The 21335-nt window shown below is 35.9% G+C and overlaps 1 protein-coding gene across 2 annotated transcripts; it reads right to left on the minus strand.

Moving 5' to 3' along the window:
* Positions 1-494: 494 nt before the first annotated feature.
* LOC100813389 (brefeldin A-inhibited guanine nucleotide-exchange protein 1) lies at positions 495-19709 on the minus strand. 2 transcript variants are annotated; one of them, XM_003519650.5, is made up of 11 exons: positions 18414-19709; positions 14766-15083; positions 12203-12536; positions 11265-11687; positions 10484-10776; positions 6699-6972; positions 5894-6393; positions 3886-4207; positions 2903-3257; positions 1763-2445; positions 495-1547 (listed from the first exon to the last, which is right to left on the minus strand). In XM_003519650.5, the coding sequence occupies exons 1-11, from the start codon at positions 19466-19468 to the stop codon at positions 939-941; spliced, it is 5166 nt and encodes a 1721-aa protein (XP_003519698.1). In that variant the 5' UTR covers positions 19469-19709; the 3' UTR covers positions 495-938. The 2 variants fall into 2 exon arrangements, with proteins under 2 accessions (XP_003519698.1, XP_025982679.1); XM_026126894.2 differs by lacking the exon at positions 18414-19709 and having other exon boundaries at positions 12203-12546; positions 14766-14951.
* Between the last annotated feature and the right edge of the window lie 1626 nt (positions 19710-21335).

Here is a 21335-nt window from a genome sequence, read left to right on the forward strand (position 1 = left end):
ATAATTTTCCTTACCTTAGGATAACAAACTTGGAAGCCTTTTGCTTCCAATAGATACACTTCTACATATAAACAAAAATAAAATAAAAAATTATTTTAGGTTTCTTAATCGTTGCCTGGAGGCAACAGTTTTTTTTTATAATGCCTGAAGGTAACATATAAGCAAATAATAGTAATAACAATAATATATTCGAATAGGTCACTCTATTTAATCTAAAGGATTTTAAATTACTTAAATATTATCCTTTTTACTAATACTATCGTTGCTCTTTTTCAAGTGTCAATTTTATTAAGTTTTTTTTTGTTCATTTTTATCTCATTTTAAAAGTTCAAAACTTTCCTTACTCTTTTATTATTTGTATCCTTATATTTATCTTTTTCTTTTAATCATCTTACACATTTATCATGGAATTCAATAGATAAATGAAAAATAAATTATAGAAAAATTAATGAATAAGATAAATAAATAATATAATAAAAAAGTATCTAACAATCTAAAGAAAAGAATATTAATTATATATCTTAATTCCTATGTCACAACCTTTTAAACAACACTTGAAAGGAACAAGACTACTTTTTTGGTTCCTCACATGCATGTTCTCCCAACAGATATTCAAACCTTAAGTCACAAGGTTATGAGAGACTAGCTCCTTCCACTAAGACTCAATCTCCATTGGTGAAATGGAACAAAGCACTGAAGTCTTGAAAAGTCCTCGACAGCTCATTTAGTAAATATACCCAAGTCAGGTCAAGTTCTGCTTGAAATAAATTTCTCATTTACATTAATGGCACAGACAATCACAAAAAATCAAGAGTAACACTACACAACAATGGTGAGTAAATCAAGATATGACCATGTAATGGCTCGTTCTTTAGCTAATAAGGAAAATGCTGATTGATATTTCGCAACGTCCAAAAACAGTATGCCAAAGCTAAAACTCAATCCATTATAATTTGGCCAACAGATGAACGAAACATATTACTCAGGGCATGTTGAACTTCTCCAGAGGTGTGTTCACTCCTCACGAGATCTACCAGTAAGTGAAAGAACCCTGGAATATACCTCCTGAATGAATCCTTTTTCAGACCAGCCAATCCTTGCAATGCTGAGATGACTAAAGATGTCCTAGCAGCTATCTCTTCCTTCTTTGCAGAGCTCAGAGGGAGTTTTCGATGTGGCGCTGGCATGGTATCAGACTTGTGAAAAGTGGAACTGGAACCAGCACAATTTAGGTATATGTCCAATACGGTTTCACACACAGCAACTAACTCTTGTTCTAGCTCTATCTCATCATGCACAAAATGATCATGGAGATGTATATTTTGTAGAAAGTTGAGGTGATTCTGGAAGGACTCATTTTCAAAATGAACCATGGGAGGGCCAGATATTTCCAGGACAGAGCAAGCTTTCTGCAACTTCTTCAGTAGGATTGACTCTCTGTTCATCTCACGAGCATGTAAAGCAATAGATGAATATAATTCAATAAGGACTTTGATGCTGGCTGCAGATAAGGATTGCTGGTGCTTTTTGTACAGATCAGTTGCAACCTGCAAGTAGAACATATAAAGATATATACCATCAAAATGAACTCGTTCAGAGGTGAAATTTATATCAAGCTGCACTATATATGTCTTTAAATCTGTTTTCATGAAAGAACTAATAAAACAAAATCAGTGGATGCATGTAGATTGAATACTAGGAAATTTAGTGCTTATGTTTTAATTGTTAACTTATGCACATACAAAACGAGCAAGAAGTAAACCTGTACAATGAGTAGCTGCATAGCAATATGATTCTTCGTTCTTGACACAACATATGTGGCCGTTTGCAGATTGTCATCATCAAATTCATCATTTGTCAAGTCATGATCAGAAGAACTTTCTAAGTCAGCAGAAGACTGTGAAATGTGAGGCACCTCAATATTATTCATGGTTCTCAAGACCTTCATGAATCCTGGCACTGTTGACATAGCTGCCTCTTTCAAACATAGAAAAATCTCTTTCCATTCTTCTGCTGAAAGCCTGTTACCAAGGTCACCTGTGAGACGCACTAATCCAGCAACTCCAGTACTAGCTGGACCCTGAACAGGACTTCTAATGAACCCTGTCAGTACTGATACCACGCCAGGTAGCTGAGACCTCACCACATCAAAGAAGGTGGCAAATAAATCTATTAAACATTCTGCTGCTACTGAATAAGTCTCAGAATCCCATGTGCTTCCTTCGGTATGCACAGATACTAAAGAAGGTGAACAATGGGCCTCTTGTAGATTCATCTCTTTGTTTCCAGATACTGAGTTATATACAGGGAAAATAACAGAACAGAAAATGCTATTCCAAAACGTGTGGGAGAATAGATGACCATGATCCTTCAAAATGTTAAAAAGCACCTCCAAAGAACTCTTTCTGATAGCTGATCTTGGGTCAGAAGTTAGTTTTGATAACCCTTCAATGAAAATATAAAAATATTAACTTAAAGTATAAAGAACAGGCAAGAGTTATGGAAAAATGGCCTGAAATATCCTTATGGAGTTTATGTTATCTCACTGCTGCACAAAATGTGGTTAAATCACTATTATGTTTGCTTTTTTGACACTAACTAGGAGCTAGAGGTACACTTATTTGCTACATCCAACAAGAGAAGTGAAAGCAACTCTGTTGACAAAATGCAGCAATCATCGCTCCAGATTTTAACACAAAAACTTAATACAAAGCTTAACATACTTTATATAAAGGGCAGCATCAACAGGAATGTGAGCAATAGACATTTGAGATTTATGTAATCAATCAATCAAACAGAATACATACATTTCTTGGACAAGAATAAGTTTTTTGGTCCACCATGAAGGTAGGTTGGCCACTGTACCAAATATCTTAGGGCATATCATCTAAATGCATATTACCTGATAGCAAAGGATTCCAAAAGGAGACATGATCATCATTATCAGTATGAGCTTGTAAATCTGAAATACCATTTGCTACAACAACTGATGGGCCATCAACACTGCTCTTATTGCAAACAAGTCCTCCATCAGCAAGTCTGACTGCACAGAAACGAAGAAACGCAATTGCATTGAGGCTAACGTCACTGTTGAATCTGCTATTTGTAAATGTCAAAAGGCATCGGACACAATCGGTGAAGGTCATTGTCTCTGTCTCAGTAATATAAGGAAAAAATTCACGCACTATTTTCTCCATGGTCTCAAATGCTAATAATACAATATTCTTCCGCTCATCAGCTGCAGCAGCTGTAAAAACCTGAGAACCAAAAACACTGCAAGATAAGTCAAGATTGTTCCATTGTCTCAACTCACAAATGCTAACAAATGACATGTGCATTTTCTTCTTGCTTAGGAAGGAAGCAGGGAAATTAATGAAGCCCGTATCTGAACGTGGCGGTAAATGTCATTATATTAACAATTTTCTGGTACACTAAATTTGTGTGTTGCATTTAGATTGTTGAAAACCCTCAATAGTTTGACTAGATGTGCATCCTTGATGTCTTTTTTTTTTGTATTCATTTCCTTTTTAACAAGCCATTTTAGAGGGATTAAAATTTGACTATGAATATTCATTCCTGAAAGATTGTTTAGATTATCTAAATTGCCAGCAAAATAATAAAATGAAATGTTCCAATAATAATGAATTAAAAACCAAAAAACAGTTATATGCATTTTTACCTTCAATGCATGTGTGTGTATGCAAGTAATCAAATGTAATCTTGAAAAGAATAATAAACAATCACAAATGTGCCTCCTCAATTTGTTTCACTTTTGTCAATAAAAACAATTGAGCAACATTTGGCAATTTCAATTTTTTTTATCAAATGGTCTGAAACCATGTCTTGGGGGGGGGGAGGAGAATATCAAGCCAACTTCAACATTACCATAAAAACACTTTTCCAGCCAGATTTCACATTACTGACACGGCTAAGGACCATCTGTGAAATACAACGAACTATTAATTCTCTAATTTCTGTGGTGTTGCTTTTCTGCATAACAATCACAAATGGTCTCAGAAATTCATTCTGGAAGTTATAATTAGCCAGCTCCTCACGCTCCAAAAATTTCATTGCAAGTTGTCGCAGAGAGTCCATTGCAAAGATTGCAACTGACAAGTTTTCTGACAATCCAACTGACACAAAGAAATCTGAGAGAACATTCCATATGCGAGACCATACTAATCTGATGCGGTTCATATTATAATGCCTGCAAATGCAACCATGTTCTAGTCTTAAGTAGATTGAATGATCATTAGAATTTTAATCATAAATGTGCAAGAGAAGAGAATAACTTGGAATCACCGATTACGAGCTACAAAGAACATGACTGAGAGAAAATCACAATCCCTTTCTTAAGGTCTAATTAAATCAACAAAGGATCCCCTTTCAGGCAAGTAACATTTCCCTCATTCAAAAAGATATAACAATTAACATAAATATGTATGTTAGAGTTAGAGATATAACAATTAACATAAATATTTCGGATTGCACGTCAGTTGTATACATTTCAGTATATGTGGATGATATTATCATCACTAGCAATAACAGCAAGTTAGTTCATTCTCTGGTTTCTCAAATCTGTCTTCTCTCTAAAGGATCTTGGTGAATTGGACAATTTCTTGGGAATAGAAGTCAGAGGCAGAAAGATGGTTCTCTTATTCTAACTCAGTCCAAGTATATTTGTGATCTCTTGACCAAGACCAACATGGACGAGTCTAATCCTATATCTTCTCCTATGGTTGGAGGATGTAAACTCACAAAGTTTGGTTCTGAGAATTTGTCTGATCCAACTCTTAACAGATCTATTGTTGGTGCCTTGCAGTATGCTACCATCACTCGACCAGAGATTAGTTTTTCTGTCAATAAAGTTCGTCAGTTTATGGCTTGGCCCTTTGACCAACATTGGCTAGCAGTGAAGAGAATTCTGAGGTACCTCAAGGGTACAGTTTCTTTAGGGTTGCATTTCCAGGCTGCTTCCCAGCAGCAACCCTTTCCTCTTCATGCTTATTGCAATGCAGATTGGGCATCTGATCCTGATGAAAGGAGGTCTACATCTGGAGCTGCTATTTTTCTTGGACCTAATTTGATCTCTTGGTGGTCCAAGAAACAGTCAGTGGTTGCCCATTCTAGTACAGAGGCAGAATATAGGAGCATGACTCTCATAGCAGCTGAGGTCACTTGGATTCAGTCCCTTCTTTCTGAACTTCAAGTTCCTCACACCACTCCTGTTATTCTTTGTGACAATACCAGTATTGTCTCCTTGGCTCATAATCCTGTTCTTCACTACAGAACTAAGCACATGGAGTTGGATCTGTTTGTCAGAGAAAAGGTCCTCACCAAGCAAATCAATGTGGTGCATGTGCCTGCTCTTGATCAACTGGCAGATATTTTGACCAAGGCTTTATCTCCTGATACTTTTCTTTTGTACAGATCCAAGCTCATTCTTCCAACCCCTCATGAGCTTGTGGGGGGGTATAAGTGTATACTGTACCTCAATTATTTTTACTTACTACAGTAAGGTGTTGTTAGTTTGTTAGCTGAAGTTAGTTGTGAGTTAGGATTGTTGACAGTTCTCACTGTCAACTATATAAACTCTTGTAACTATTTTCAGTTAGGTTGAATAACAATCTGTTTCTCAATCTCTCTTCTCTCTCTCTTTCTCTAAATTGTAAAAATTCATAATTTCATATACTAGGATATTTCATATTCATACCAAAACATACTAGAAAAAGTACAAATAAGGAATATAAAACAAAATGGGCAATGTCTGAGTGTAAATTACGTGGTTTATATTCACTGTGAAAGCTCCATATGTCAAGAAAATTATTACTTCAGAAATCTGAATGAATTGCACAAAGAGAACATCTATCATAAAAAGGACAAAGAAACTTACGCAATTTCTACTATTTTAGTGAGGCCAAATACACGGGGGTCTGTTGGAGACTGTAACTCTGAAATGGAAACTTTACAAAGTGCTTTGACAAATGCTACTATTGCTTCTCCATTCAACCGTTGACTATGAGCAAACACATGGTTCAATTCAAAGTTCCCAATCTGGTCCAGTAGATTCAAGTTTGAAATGAAATTATTTATCTGTTCTGTTGTTAATATTGCAGAAGCATTGACCCCAATACTTGTACTGTCATATGAACTACCACGAACAACAGCCACCATGGCTGGATTCTGGAGTGTTCCTTTCTTAAAAGAAGAGAAACCTAATGTTTTCAGTGCTTTCTCCTCCGTTTCAAAATTAGTTGAAGTGAAGAAGGTTGCATCACTTGGGGCACCCTCACCTAACAGTTGCAAATGCTCAATTCGGGAGAGGCAAGTTAATATGTGTTCCCATGCTTCATACAGATGATCTCCATCTTCAATCGCAATTGATATTATCGCCTGTACAAAAATAAGATTTAAAAGATATTAAAATGACATATACATGAAATCAAGTGGCTCATTCACATGATAAACACAAAAAAATGTACTAATCACATTCTATTTTCATGCAAAGGATTAAGCAAATAAAATCAAAGTGACCCATTCATCACTGCTTTCTTGATATAAGTACAATATGGCTAGAATGACATTAATATATGGTGTGCAATAAGCAATTGTCATTATAAATACAAAAGGAGAATACAGGTGTGTGACTGATTTGATTTGAGTAATGTCCATGGCAGTCAAAATAAAGATTCACTTACCTTGACAGCATCAACATTTTTCTGTTTCATATCTCCAGCACAGTGCAGATAAGTAAATTTGGCAACAGATGTAACAAAAGCATCCCTTTGAGTCTGCATACCCATCACTGCAGTAACATGCACAGCATGTCGAAATCCTTGTAAGCATTGAGAAGTAGCTACCCTGTCATCACTCTGGTCAAGTGTTACACTGAATGCAGCCAGCATAGGCCCCCAACAAACTTCCACCATAAACCTCAGTATAGCCACATCTGTGACAACATGATACGCAGATCTGCAATAACAGGTAAATATAATGTCTAAACTATGAAATGCATTGAAAGATTAACATCATTTGTGCAATCTATAATCCAGAAGATAGCTAAGCCTTAAAGGAAAAGGAAAATGCACATATGGAAAGGATGTAAGAAGCAGAGCCAGTACACGACCATAAATATATAAACAATAAATAACAATAGTTGTAGCCTTTTCCCACCGGGTGGGCCAGCTACATGAATCAAAAGGTAAAATCCTCTCATAAATCATATCAATAGACAAACTATTTAAATCTAAATCTTTCTTAACAGTTTTTCCAATGACGTTTCTTGGTTTTTCTCTACTATCAAACTACACCCCATCTGATCTACTCTCCTTATTGGGACTTATATAGGTCTTCTCTACAAATGCTCAAACCACCTAAAGCAAGAACCTACCATCTTTTCTTTTCAACAATATGTGCTACCCCAATGTTCTCTAGAATGCATTCATTCACAAACTTGTCTGTATGTCATCGTATCATTCTCATCTCTACAATATTGAGATTTTCTCCTTGTTGGCTTTCATTCCCCAACATCACAAGTCTTATAGTTATGTAGTAAGATTTTCCCTTAAGCTTGAGTGGTACTTTTCTATCACAAATAACACCTAAAGCACTCCTTGATTTCATCCATCCCACTTGAATTCTATGGTTTACATTTCCACATCATTTTTGTATGATGACCAAGATACTTCAACTATAGAACCTATGACTTGCGGTAAGCTATAGTCTCCAAATTTCATGTCCATACTAGAATTAGTGTGCCTCTAGCCAAACTTACATTTTATATACTTCATTTCCCTTCTACTTAAACAAAAGTCAAGCTTCCAAAGTTTGTCACCTCCTCTATTGCTTCTCATTTATTTCTTCTTGTGAAATATATGATTTGATATGTTTTAATTACAGTAATTTAGTATGCGATTATTTCCCTTATCACTCATTATTTAGTTTCCTTATTAATCAGTAATTGATTGATCTTGTAATCAATATTGATTCATTTTTCCATATTATAAATAGCATGAGGTGTGGTCTACATTGACATACAACACTACAATAAAACATTGTTATATGATATCAGAGCTCAAGTTATTCTTGACAAAGGAATAACGAAAGTCGTTCTCCACCGAGGACAGTAGTTGTTCTTCATTGGGGACCTACTGTCCCCGGTGGACCTTTCTAGTTGTCTCACGTCTTCCGATGACTGTTTCCACATTCCGGTGTACCTTTCTCCACCCTTCTAAGGTTATATTCCTTCTCTTCACAAACATGCGTGCAATACCACACACCTTTGCTGCTGTTTGGCAGCCATCACGGCATCCTTTCGCCGACGACCACCGTCGTCTCTCCCTTCATGGCTACCAAGATTCCTTTGGACTCCGCTTTTGCAACGACATTCACCAACGTCCCTCGCACAAATACATTTGTGTGTGCAACTTTCTTTGCGGGCAAACAGTACTCGTGCCCACTATTGGGCTTGTTTGGCAACCAGTGTGCCACCCTCTTATCGGTTTGCATCAACGACCTTTCAAGAATGCCACGCCATCCACATGGGCAGCCAACTCAACACACCGCCACAGTGACCCCACGCAACGGCAAGAGAAGTTGACGCACACGATGCGTGATGCATCTCTGGTGAGCGTTACATTGGAATCACCTCCTTCCACCTGAGGGCGTGCTTTGCTTTATTCACGGGTGAACACCGTCGCAACTGTGAGCCTTCATTGGCTGTCGCCGAGGTTTTTTGCGCAACCACACAACTAGAACCATCTTCATTTTTGTTTTTGTTGGGTTTACCACATTTTTAACAAGCTTGGTTCATATGACATATATGCTCAAGCTTGAGGGGGGTGTGAAATATATGATTTGATATGTTTTAATTACAGCAGTTTAGTATGAGATTATTTCCCTAATTCCCTTATTAATTATTATTTAGTTTCCTTATTAATCGGTAATTGATTGATCTTGTAATCAATACTGATTCCTTTTTCCATATTATAAATAGCATGAGGTGTGGTCTACATTGACACATAACATTACAGTAAAACACTGTTATACTTCTCTCATAATATGGCTCATGAGCTTAATAATTCTCCTCATCTATAAAACCAAATTCATTTTCTGTAATGATTGCTTAATTACCCTCTCTTGTAGCTTCATAATATGGCTCATGAGCTTCATATTTCTATAATTAGACCAATTTTAGAAGTCACTCTTTTCAGGCATAGAGATTAAGGTACTTCTCTACTCATCTAGCATTATCTCCAATCTCATAATCTTGTTAAACAACTCAATGAGCCATTTATGCTCCTACACCCTTTTCATACCTCATGGGATATACGTCCGTCCTCCTAGAACCCTCCCCCCATAAACACTTCTTTCAAAACTCCTTTTTTTCCCTTCAATTGCTACCATTTTATCCTTCAAACCCTATCTTAACCATTTCTATTTACTCTCCTCTTGAGTTATATATCCATAACCAAGATTCTATGCTGGGTAGACAAGTATCCTCCAAGTAAGTATGACTTTGCAATCCATGCAAAAGCTTCTATCTGATTTCCTAATTGGAAGCATGTCACCTTACTTTTGTATGTGATAAGATGTTCTCCCATTACCTAAAACAAGTGTTAGCTATTGCAAAATTGAAAGCTAAAGAAAAATCTAGAAATGTTTTACCCACTACTATACTCTAGACAATCATTCATGTGACCAACTAGATCACCTCCTCGGAAAATATTTACTCATTACAAAATTCCTTTAACTAAATCTTCTAAATCCTCTCAAAAATGTTTTAGATAAAACAAATTTTAAAAAAAAATCCATTGAAAGATATCAAGTAGCACATCCAGCCAAATCAAAGCCTATATAAATCAAAGAAACAAAACATTGTGAAAAAGAAAAGGCTCAGCAGGTCTAGTTTGCAACCAAATACACTTCCAAAAAAATTAATAATAATAAAAATAAAGCTTAAATATTTTTTTGGTTCCCCAAATTTGAGCCAAGTTTCTTTTCTTTTTGGTTTCCCAAATTAAAAATGATTATTTTTGCTCCCTACTTTGAAAATAACCCTCTTTTGGTCCTTACGGATATTTTTTGCAATCATTTTAGTCCCCTTGATAAGGACCAGTTGGAAAAGCCACCTAAATTGTGGTCAGCCCTTGATAGAGGGTGTGTGTTGAAAGTCCCACATGGTGGGTAGCTGTGGGCAAAAGGGGCCATGTTGAAGTCCTACATCAACTAAAAATAATGTCTAGATAAACTATATAAGTGGGGAACAATCCTCACCTTACAAGCCGGTTTTGTAGGATTGAGTTAAGCTCATATAACCCATGTTCTGACAAGACCAAAAGTGGGCTATTTTCCAAATTAGGGGAATGAAAACAATCACTTTTAAATTTGGGGAACCAAAAGGAAATTAGGCCCAATGTAAGGTACCAAAATGATATTTAAGCCCAAAATAAAAATCCAAACATTGAGCAATGTCTTAGCTTACTCTGATTTTCGCGAATTAGATTTAAATTGCTCCTGAATGTGCCGAATGAGAAGCCCATTTGCACCCACTGCTTTTTCCTCACTCTGCTTCCAGTTCACAAGATTGAGTATACCTTCTAATCCCAGCAATCTATTGAAGCTATTTGCTTGTTTATTTTGAGGTGCAGAAGAATCAGCATTCATTTTAATTTCATTTTTAACAATTTGGTCATAAATTGCCCCAAGATATTCCTCTGGTAAATCCTTCCCATCATCTATTCCTCGGTTGTTTCGAACAAAATCAGCCTTTGTCATCTGGAAAGCCATTAACATAGAATATACACTACAAATTCAGGTCAAACCTATATTCAGCATTGTAAGATATTCTGAAGAATAGAAGAAATATAATCAATCAAATGATATCCAAGTCATTTAAAAAATGATATTACATGTGATAGCTCATGGTGTTCACTGTGTTTCCGTGACACAAAGCTACAATTTACCATAACTACTATCACCTAAATAAGAAGATAAAATAAATGGAAAGAGAAATAATTGATATTTTTAAAGCTGTATTCAGAATAAATATGTATAAATCACATTGCCTTTATAGGATAATTTTCAATGATTAAAATTATCATATTCAAATTTCATCAGTAAAATATGATGTACCAACTACTGAAATCCAATTAAGCCTAATAGAAATGAAACCACACCTAGATTGGACATCAAGTAATGTCACAAAGCTGGTACTCTAACGGTTGAGCCTAAGACATAATATAAAAGATTCAGCAAGGTCAAACCTTATCTTTCACCATGTTATTATGAGCATCCGTATTAAGCATTATCACAGAGTAAGCTAGAACGTAGGCAGTATCTGCACTGCTAAAAGAACTAGGGTTGCATTTACAATAGCGCTCAGCAAACTTCTCCATGATGCGATCAATTTTTTGTGCCTCACCAGGCAACCTGAAGCCCTGAAGAAAAAATCGAATAGCTTCACCAAAATCCATCCCTTTGAAGTTAAAGGAATCTACATAAGCATGCATAACTTTTAGAGAAAACTCCTCCCTTTCTCCCAAATAGTCACCAATCTTGGTTTCATCAAGGCCAGCAGTGTTCTTCAGGAACAGTGCCACTTGTTCTGGAGAACTACCAATTTTTTTGTTGCTTTTCAAAAATTCAATACCCTTTGGAGGTTTTCGATTAAAAAGTGATATGCCTTTCTGCATTTAACCCAGGAAAAAAAAAAGCATCAGCATAGAATATGAAAATTTGCAGCTCAGGAAGATGAAATTATGTATAAATGCAATTCATGGGAGCAGGAGAGATAGAGAAGAGAATTGTACAGACACAATACAGGTTTTTGGGTAGGTAAAATCAACCAATTATAACACAATGTTATGCTATTATAAGAGGATAGTTTAGCATTAGGGTAAATTATGTTTTTAGTTCCTCTAAAATTTGAAGAGTTTGGTTTTAGTCCCTCTAAATTTTGTTGCCTGTTTTTGGTCCCTCTAATTTTGAAATGCACCACTTTTGGTCCTTCAGGTGGTTTAGTTAACGCTTTATAGAGAGATGAAAAGTGATGTAGATAGCACTTGGAGGACAAAAAGTGGTGCATTTCAAAATTAGAGGGACTAAAACTGAACTTTCAAAATTTTAGAGGAACCAAAAACATATTTTGCCCTTAACATTATGACAATATAACAATTTGTCATCCTCTGAGCCAAGTACATACCTGAAGTTCGATTTTATATGCCCGACGTTGCTCTAATGTGGCAGCTTCTGAAAATTCAGAATTTACATCAGAATGTAGCTCGTGATCAGAAGCATTTCCTTCTTCTACATTTAGTATTAGATGATTCTCTGCTGCACTACTGCTTTCAGGGCTCTTCGCTAGATCTAAATCTCCTATCCTTATCTGCTGGTCCATCCATGCTCCCATTGACTTAATAATGCTGACCAAGCATTTCACAGATTCATGTCGGAAAGTAATATCCTGTGCTGGAGACAAAGCAGTGGTTGACCCTGTGGGTGGTCCCAAAGCAGTTTTCAGAAGACCATTGACAATCCTGCAAATATCTGATGGAATTATAAGAGTTTAAATACTAAAACAAGATACAAAATCAAACAAACATAAGTAAATAAAAAAATCTGTCTACTAGATTTGTACTGCAGACCTATAAGCTTCTCTTGGAAGCAGACAGTGCTCCAAGTACACCATATAAGCAAAGTTCTTAATAAAGAAGCAACGAAACAGGTATGATCCTAAAACCCAAGGTATGGCCTCCAACATGACGTTCTACTCCAAATAACTAAATCTTTTATCAGAACTTGTTGCAAACTAACAATTCCAAAAGCTTAAGCTGTTTAAGGTTTAGACACATGAATAGTTTTATAATACACCTCTAAGACACCGCCTTGCACAAAAGCCTTTTAAAGCTTTAGATCATGTTTCACTCACAGTTTTTACTTATCTCATTTCTAGTATTCTGATACCTTGCCCAATTTTCTGCATTATTGCACCCATGTAAGGTTTTAAAGCATACTCTTTTGTTTCTTACCTACTCTTCAAAACTTTCATTCCACCACCAACATTCTTTATCTCGGTCCAAAACCTTTTAATTCACTCACGACTACTCTGGCAAGCTTCCTAATCTTCTTAGACGTCTCATTCCAAATGAGGTTACCATTATCTTTTAATTCCCAATTACCTACCTCCAATAATTTCTTCTTAAAAGTCAAATGTTTATCTCCCTTAAGTTGCCATGCCACAATTTGATTTTTGGATTTGTAATTTGCTAGGTTTTCTGCTGAAGCCTTTTGAAACGAACATCAACAATCAAAACCCTATGTTGCATAGTAAGACTCTTTCCCAAAATCACCTTGCAATCCCTACAAATTCTTATAACACTTCTTACCAAAACGAAATCAGTTTGTGACAATTGAAAATCAGAATATAATACTTTGATTCTATTAATAATAGCGATTTATAGGCACGTAATCTTTGATTTAGAGGAAACAAAATATCCTCTATTTATGTATAATTCATGTACTAAACCTATAAAAGCACACCTCCGGTGTGTATTCAAACACACAATTTGCAAGGTCAGGCTCTCCAGACTGAGGTTCACAAAGCCCAGTCCTTTTCGGGCTGTTCCATGAGTGTTTCCTTGACATTCCTTATTTTCATAAGTCATAGAGAAATCAAAAAATAGTTTGTCCTTCCTCATATAGTCCTCCAAAACCCAAACCAATATGAGCTCCTGAAAATTGACTTGCCTCACTATTTAGATCCTTGCCTAAGAAAAAATTTTTCCTCTTATGGAACGTTGTGTACCAATCCCTCCATATCTTGCCAAAACTTTTCTTTCACAAGTGCCCCTAATCCTACTTGTGGTGTATAAGCACTGATGATATTGATGATCTCATGTGCCACAACTAATTTTAAGGCTAAGATTTCGTCCCCAATTCTTTTTACATCCACCATGCTATCTTTCAAATCCTTGACTACAATAATAGCCTACCATTTATTCCTGTAACTTTCCCCATGTACTAAAGTTTAAATCCTATAGTATCTAGCTCCTTAGCTTTTTTTCTCTATACCATTTGACCTCTTGTAGGTACATAATGTTAATCCTCCTCCAAATCATGGTATCCAGTATCCACCTCCATAGACTTGCAATTTCTAAGTAGCAAACCTAATCAAGCACTTTTAAACTAGCTTCTTTACCCGCATCCATCCAAGAAAATGTGAGGACTCTTGCTCATTTAACACTACATTCAGGCATCAATGCAACGACTATAGCTCATTTGACACTGTACTCGAGTCATATAGTGCGATATTTTCAATTAACGACTTAGCATTAGCTAAAATCTTATGTGAATGATTCATGTTTTATGTTAGTTGTTGAGTGCCTAGCACAACCCTCCTCCTTTATACTATATTTCTAACATAACTAATTTTATTCTTCCAAATCCTTAATAAAGTATTTCAACAATCCTAATTTGACACCAACCACATCCAAAACCTCCGCCCCAAATCTAAATCTAAATTTCATACAATTCGAGGGCACTCCTGGGCTTAAAGTTAGTCAACCACCCTAGAAGGCATCCTTTTTTTCTATCAATAAATGAAAAAAATCCAATGAATTTGCATTAACAAGGCTATTCATCATATTTTTTTTGGCAAACAAGTTTAATTATCATCTTTGCTTTTTAAAATACTAGCCCATGTTTGTTCTTGATAACTGACCACTACCAAGGTATAAGAGCAACAAAATATTACAGAAGCAAGATACCTTTCAAATATGTTTGAAGCATCCACATCACAATCATAGTTGACAAAAATGTCAATAATAATCTGAGGATCTTGAGATATTTTGTCCAATAAATTGAGGACGGTCATTTTTTGCAGAAAACTAGGCTGAAGAACATTCTCAAGAACTCGAAGGATGAGCATGGGAAAGAACATGCCAATTTCTTTTTTCAAGCCTGATCTGAATTTTGATAACAAGTTCATGAAAATGGAACACTGAAGTTGAAAAATGGCCATCGCTGACAGGGCACTGTTCTTCAATAATGACAAGCAAAGATATTGCTTTATGGCATTGAGAAACCTGCACCGTGCAAAAAGCAATATAGGTGTCATGACAAATTATTAAAAATAAAATGGAAAATAAAGATCTTAGGCAAAGAACCTTTTTACGTATGTGTAAGTCAATGTCATTGAACAAAATGAGATAAGTGTGTTCTATAAGGCTACTATTTTTACATTGCACCTCAAGTTAGATCATATAAATCATATGAACCAAGCTATTACAAAATGTAGCAAATCCAAGGACACTCAAGAGACTACAAACACATCTATTAATTATTGTGAGAAAATGAGAAAGGAATTTTTTCTGAATGTGCTTGAGGTTGAGTCTTTTCTCCACCCAACAGAATGGACTTATTTATATTGAAGAAAAGTTAATAAATGCCAAAACAATTTGCAAGAGAATAAATAAAGTACCACTACAGCACTACTTTCTAAGATGCAATGAACCTAGCTATACCAAGTATCTAGGCTGCTTGGAAAAATAAACATTAAAGAAGCTCTTATCTCCTAAAATTTTCCTATTTCCAACATGTTTATTCAAATTTTCAAGGCTAGTAGTGCCATGAAACTAGACAAAATCTTGCATGAAGTGGAAGTCCACCTTTATGTGTTTGGTTCCCTAATACTTGTTCTGTATATTATATTAGTTAACCATAGTTCTGCTCCTGTTGATGCTAGGCTGTATGTAAATCAGTACCACTTGTACTGCTTTCACTATTATTTATAATATATATCTAATTTTGCTGATAAAAAAAATGTAAAACAGTATTGGAGGGAATTTAAAGGTTGTTTGACTTCACATATTAGTCACATTGCAATGCTTTATTGCTCCAAAACTCAATTCTTGAAACAATTATTTCAACCATATGAGTGCAAAGCTAACAAATGTCATGGCTCAATATTATGCTTCTGGACTTAACCAGGGAAAACATCCTGCTTGTCACAGTATTACATCAGGAAAATGAAGAAAGAGGGTAGGCAAAATGGGTTTTTAGCCCATCGTTAGTGTGATGGACTAATGGTTGATACAACCACAAAACATGCTTGATCTTCTCTGGAATTGTCGCTCCATAAAAACACTCTGTAACAGGCTAGCCATAATTATCAGCTGCCATGATGCTATGCATCAACTTTTTTTTTTATCAGCAAAAATACTACTATATTAGATATAAACAGTAGTACAAGAGGTACTGCACAAAATACACATCAGCACCAAGATATGCAGAGGTATGGTATCCTAATACAAGTTAATTAACAAGAATTAGGCTACCATACATCTGACTCTAAACTTGGTATATAACTACCCAATACCTATAGCATACTCCCCCCCTCATTACAAAAAGCATCCCTGATATTACTGGACCAGTAATGGAAAGGTAAGTCGAATCCTTTCTCCCGGTTTCTAAACCATGTCCAGCAAAGAAATATAGCATCCTCCATCAATTTTCTGGCATTGAAATTGTCATTTGAGAAGACAATCCTATTCCTATGGTGCCAGATGCTCCTGGTTAGGGATATCCACCAACTCTGCCAGATGCCTCCTGATACCCGACAGCCTGCAAGAGGAATGTTGGAGGAAATGGTGCCTCAGATTTTGCGGGAGAGCTCCCACCGCATTTATCCAAGACAACAATTCCCACCATAGTGGCATGACCTTATCACATGAAAAGAATAAATGTGTTGCATCCTCTTGATAGCATGATCATATCACATTATCAACAACTATATGTAGAGGAAAAAGATGGTAGAATTGCACCTAAGATGGTTTCGCCATGAGCAAAGAAAACCAATAAAAGGCCTACTAAGAAGAGTTGATCAGATGGAGGATAGCAAGTAAAGGATGGCAAAGTAAAAAAAGCAAAACAACTAGAAAGAACTTGGATCTAACTGACCTCTCTAAAGACTAGGATTTTGAGAAAACACAATGGTGTTGTTTGATCCATGTAGCAGGAACCTAGTGGATAAAGCCTTTCTTATAGTTGTTGATTCTGATGTACTGTGTGGTTAATGAAATGCCTTTGTTTAGAGACCATATACAATCATCCATCTTATGTTTATTATATACATAAAAAAAGATCTTTTTATGCATAAAAAGGGATATCAATTGAAAACATTGATGGGTCATAAATTGAGAATTCTCTAACTCCGATAACTAGTATACAACCCCACCAAAAAATCAAAGGATCATCTATTTATTTCTTGAAATTAAAAGAGCAGATAAACAGAGAAGCAACATAAAGAACATGATATACAAGAAATATTCTTTAAAACACCACACCTAGCAAAGAGGCCATCATATAGAGATTTATAAAATCAGTAGCTGAAACAAGTTACATCCAAAACTTCTTCAATTTAAATTGAACCATCAAATAATGACAAAAAATTATGGGCAGGCTAGCAGGTAGATTTATGTGTATTTATCACATTATATGTTTAATTAACTTTCCCCCTCCTTATATTCAAAAAATGTTGCATATTAGACTACCTAACTCCTTAAAACAATACAGAATTATTTTTTTATTGAAAAAGCAATTTTATTTTAGAGAAAAAAAGGAGAATATAACTAGGGTAGGATTAGATACCTCCTGAACAGAAAGTTCTTGACACAACAAGGAATAAGGAAGATAAAAAAAAAAAAAATAATAACTGTAGCAAGGCTGAGCCGTTTCTCTTTACATAAGAAATTGCAGTTCTCTTGAAGCAGATATGAGTAAACAAAAACCATAAATAAAAGCCCATTGTCTTACAAGTTCAAGGGCAAAGAGATTTCCTGAGAGATATGAGCATTCCACTACAACCAAACACACCAAAGGACTATCTAAATGAAACCCTCAACCAAACTTTAAGGTCTTGTTTTAATTTACCAAATATTTCCAAATTTGTTCCAAAGTAGAGGACACACCAAGCCTTCTCCAAGAAGCTCAGAAACACTGTTTCAAAGAAAATATAGTGACCTTACAGCTTAAGGGCTACAAATTTGCACCAAATTGTTTCCCGTGATCTTGTTAACTAAAGAAGGGAATGGTGGACACAAAAAAAAACTTTTTTGACTTTTAAACGGGTTTGTGTGGAAGCATCTACAACAAAACAAGCCAGGAGTTCAAAGTTCAAAACTCAACGGGTTTGTGTGGAAGCATCTAAAACAAAACAAGCCAGGAGTTCAAAGTTTAAAACTCAACGAAAAATGCATGTAATTGTAATACACTAGTTTCTCTATCCTCATATCTCTACAAAAGTGAAAGTCTCACTTCAGAAAGCCCTTGAATAGAATAAAAGTTCATGTGTGAATTATTACATTACATTCAACAAATAGTGGTTGTACAGGAATAGTAAGTATGATACTACTTGCCTCTCATTCACGTGCCATATTGAACCACCAGTATCCATGACTACCTTAAGGAGCTCCAATGACAAAATTTTCCCTCTCAAGAGGATACGATCGTCAGGGTGCTGTTGAGATGAGAATTTCATGGACAGTTTGCACAAATTCTTAAAAAGTAGAAACCCATCCTCCCTTATTTTACTTCCATCAGATCCAGCTTCATTATCAAACTTGTCGGGAGCTGTTTCATCCGCTGCTTTGGGCGACGGTGTCTGGACATTCTGCACTTCCAGAGGAAGTGATATAGATAATGGTTTGAGAGGAACACCCTCACTGGCCTCCATTATCTCGTTGATAAAATTTTGGCAAAAGTGTATGGAATTGCCCTCGTTCAAATTCTTATCCGTGAATTCCAAAAGTTCACTGACAGAAACCCGTTTAAGGAAGACATCCATGGAGTCTTTCTCGACTCTGGTGAAGACAATGATCATGATCTGAGCAAGAACCGATTTAGCACAGATCTGATTAGTGCCGTTGACCCCCCCAAGGTACACATTATAACAAGTTCTCACAATTTGAATGAGACAATCTGCCCGGATCAAAACGCAGGGGGATCTTACAGCTGAGAGCAAGACTCTGAGCACGCCTAGCTCAATTGCATCCTCCCCAAGGCCACCCGACTTACAGATAGCATCAATCATATTGAAGACAACGCCGGACTGTGAAGCACTCGAGTTATCAGGGCGATTGATCTCCCCGCAGACAAGGCCGAGTGAGAACAATTTATAGGTGCATTCAAGAGCAGGCTCAACAACCTTGGGGTAGGCTGAGTCAAGCGCAAGAAAGAGAGGTTGAAGGACACAGTCGGCATCTGAGGAGGAAATACCTGGAATAGGGGATTGAGTGTCGCCTGGAGACGTTTCGGACTCAGAGAGGGATTCAAGCTTGTCAAGGGTGGATTTGCAGGCGGAGACAACGTGAGAGTGCTTACGCCAAGCGGCGTTCTTGATTATCTTGTCCAGTGATGGACTGACAACTCTGCCGCAGCGGGAAGGACCGCCCAGAGATTGCGATGCGGACATTTTCTTCTCAGTGATGAAGAAAAAATCAAGATCATAAAATTTGCTCACTTAATAATATCACTGATCGAGGACAATAACTGAAATCTCGTCCCCAGTCCGTTCACAGATTCATTATCCTATCGGCTGGAGATTTGAGAATTATCGTGCATGAAACGCTATCTAAGCATAGTTCCGTCATTTGCTGGTTGAGAGCCTCTGCCTCCTGAACCTACGTTTGCGTAATAAGGAATTGTTAGCTAACCAGACAGATGTACCACATGGTAAACGCACGGGTACCCGGGTGTATGGTTTAGGTCCTTTAGATCCGACCCAACCTAAACAACTGGATTGGATTTGAATTTTTTTTTACGGCGTGTTTCTCTAATCTGTTTATTTTATTAAAAAGAAGTGTGTTTTTTTTTTTTTTTTACAAATAAGTTGAATTGTTTAAATATATTTTTATGAACTATGATTTTTTTAATTCTTAGAAATCGATAATTATTTTTTCTAGTCCTTTGTCGCATACGTCATTAACATAACCAAACATGAAATGTGAAATTTGTAATTTATGATAGCTTTTAACAACCACAACCACAACTTACAAAAAGGTTTTTAAGTAAAATTGAGCCCTGATATAACTTCTAAGTAATTAAAAAACTAAATTTAAACCTACACATTAATCACAATCAAACTCACTTGTCATTTCATCGACACTGAATCCTCTTAGAGGTGAGCCGTCACAAATAAAACATCACACTAAATAAATTAATCAAGATTACTACGCCATTGGCATTTGTTTCCTCAAAAGCACATCACAACACCATACACAGGCAACATTCAAACATAAAAAATAAAAAATAAATAAAAAACAATGATAGACAAAAGTCTAATATGTTTTGATATAAAAAGCCAAAAAACACATAATCTGAAGAAAAAAAATTCAACAACAAATAAATAGTAACAAACCTTTGTATATACCACCATCTCATCTTTTGATTTGGAGTCCAAAACTAAGTCACCCCCAGGAAATGCTAGGTGCACTCAGAAACATTGTTGCTGCACCCAACAATTAGGTGAATGGGTAAAACTGCTCTTGTGTCAAAGTTTGAAAATAAAACTAATTTAAAAACAAAATCCTTCTTTTGGAAAAAGGTTCTTTTGGTAGAACAATTGTTTTATCGGAAGAACTTTTTTCTAGAGAAGCTACCGAAAGAACCTTCTTCCGAAAGAACAAAGCTACTGGAAGAAATAATTTTTTTTAAATTAATTTTATTTTCAAACTTTGGCACAAGGACAGTTTTGCTCGTTCACCTAATTGCTGGTGCACCTAGCATATTCCCAAAATCGCTCAAGATTTCTCATACTTAAAATCGAACCACCTTACGATGTCACTCCAATTGTCGTAGATTGTGTGGATCCTATTCAAATTTGTGTGGGACGATAGCGGACACAAGAGCTCCCTAGTGTTGGTGTCATGTGGGGGCTTAGGTGTCTTGTGATAAAAATTTGCTACCAATGACTTCACTTGGGTTTGTGTTTAATAAAAAAAAATTCTTTATTGCAAATGTCAATTGCAAATCTCATAACAGTAGATCTGGTTCAAGTAAAAGGTGGCAAGAATGATCCAGATACAGGGACTTTGATTGGGATTTTGCAAAGTGAATATGATTCTTGTATGCATCTTTTTACAATCTGATTTTTAACGTCTAAAAATCATACTTATTAAAAATCAAATTTTGAATGTCAAAAGATGTGAAATTATTCAATTATTCAATAAATATAATGTTGGTTCATCTATTTTTTTTTAATTTATACTTTTAATCCTTTCATTATTCAATTGAGATAATTTATCCCCTATTTTTTTAAAAAAATTATGATATTAGTCTTC

This window comes from Glycine max, chromosome 2 (genome assembly GCF_000004515.6).
Source record: "Glycine max cultivar Williams 82 chromosome 2, Glycine_max_v4.0, whole genome shotgun sequence".
Classification (NCBI taxonomy): Eukaryota; Viridiplantae; Streptophyta; class Magnoliopsida; order Fabales; family Fabaceae; genus Glycine; species Glycine max.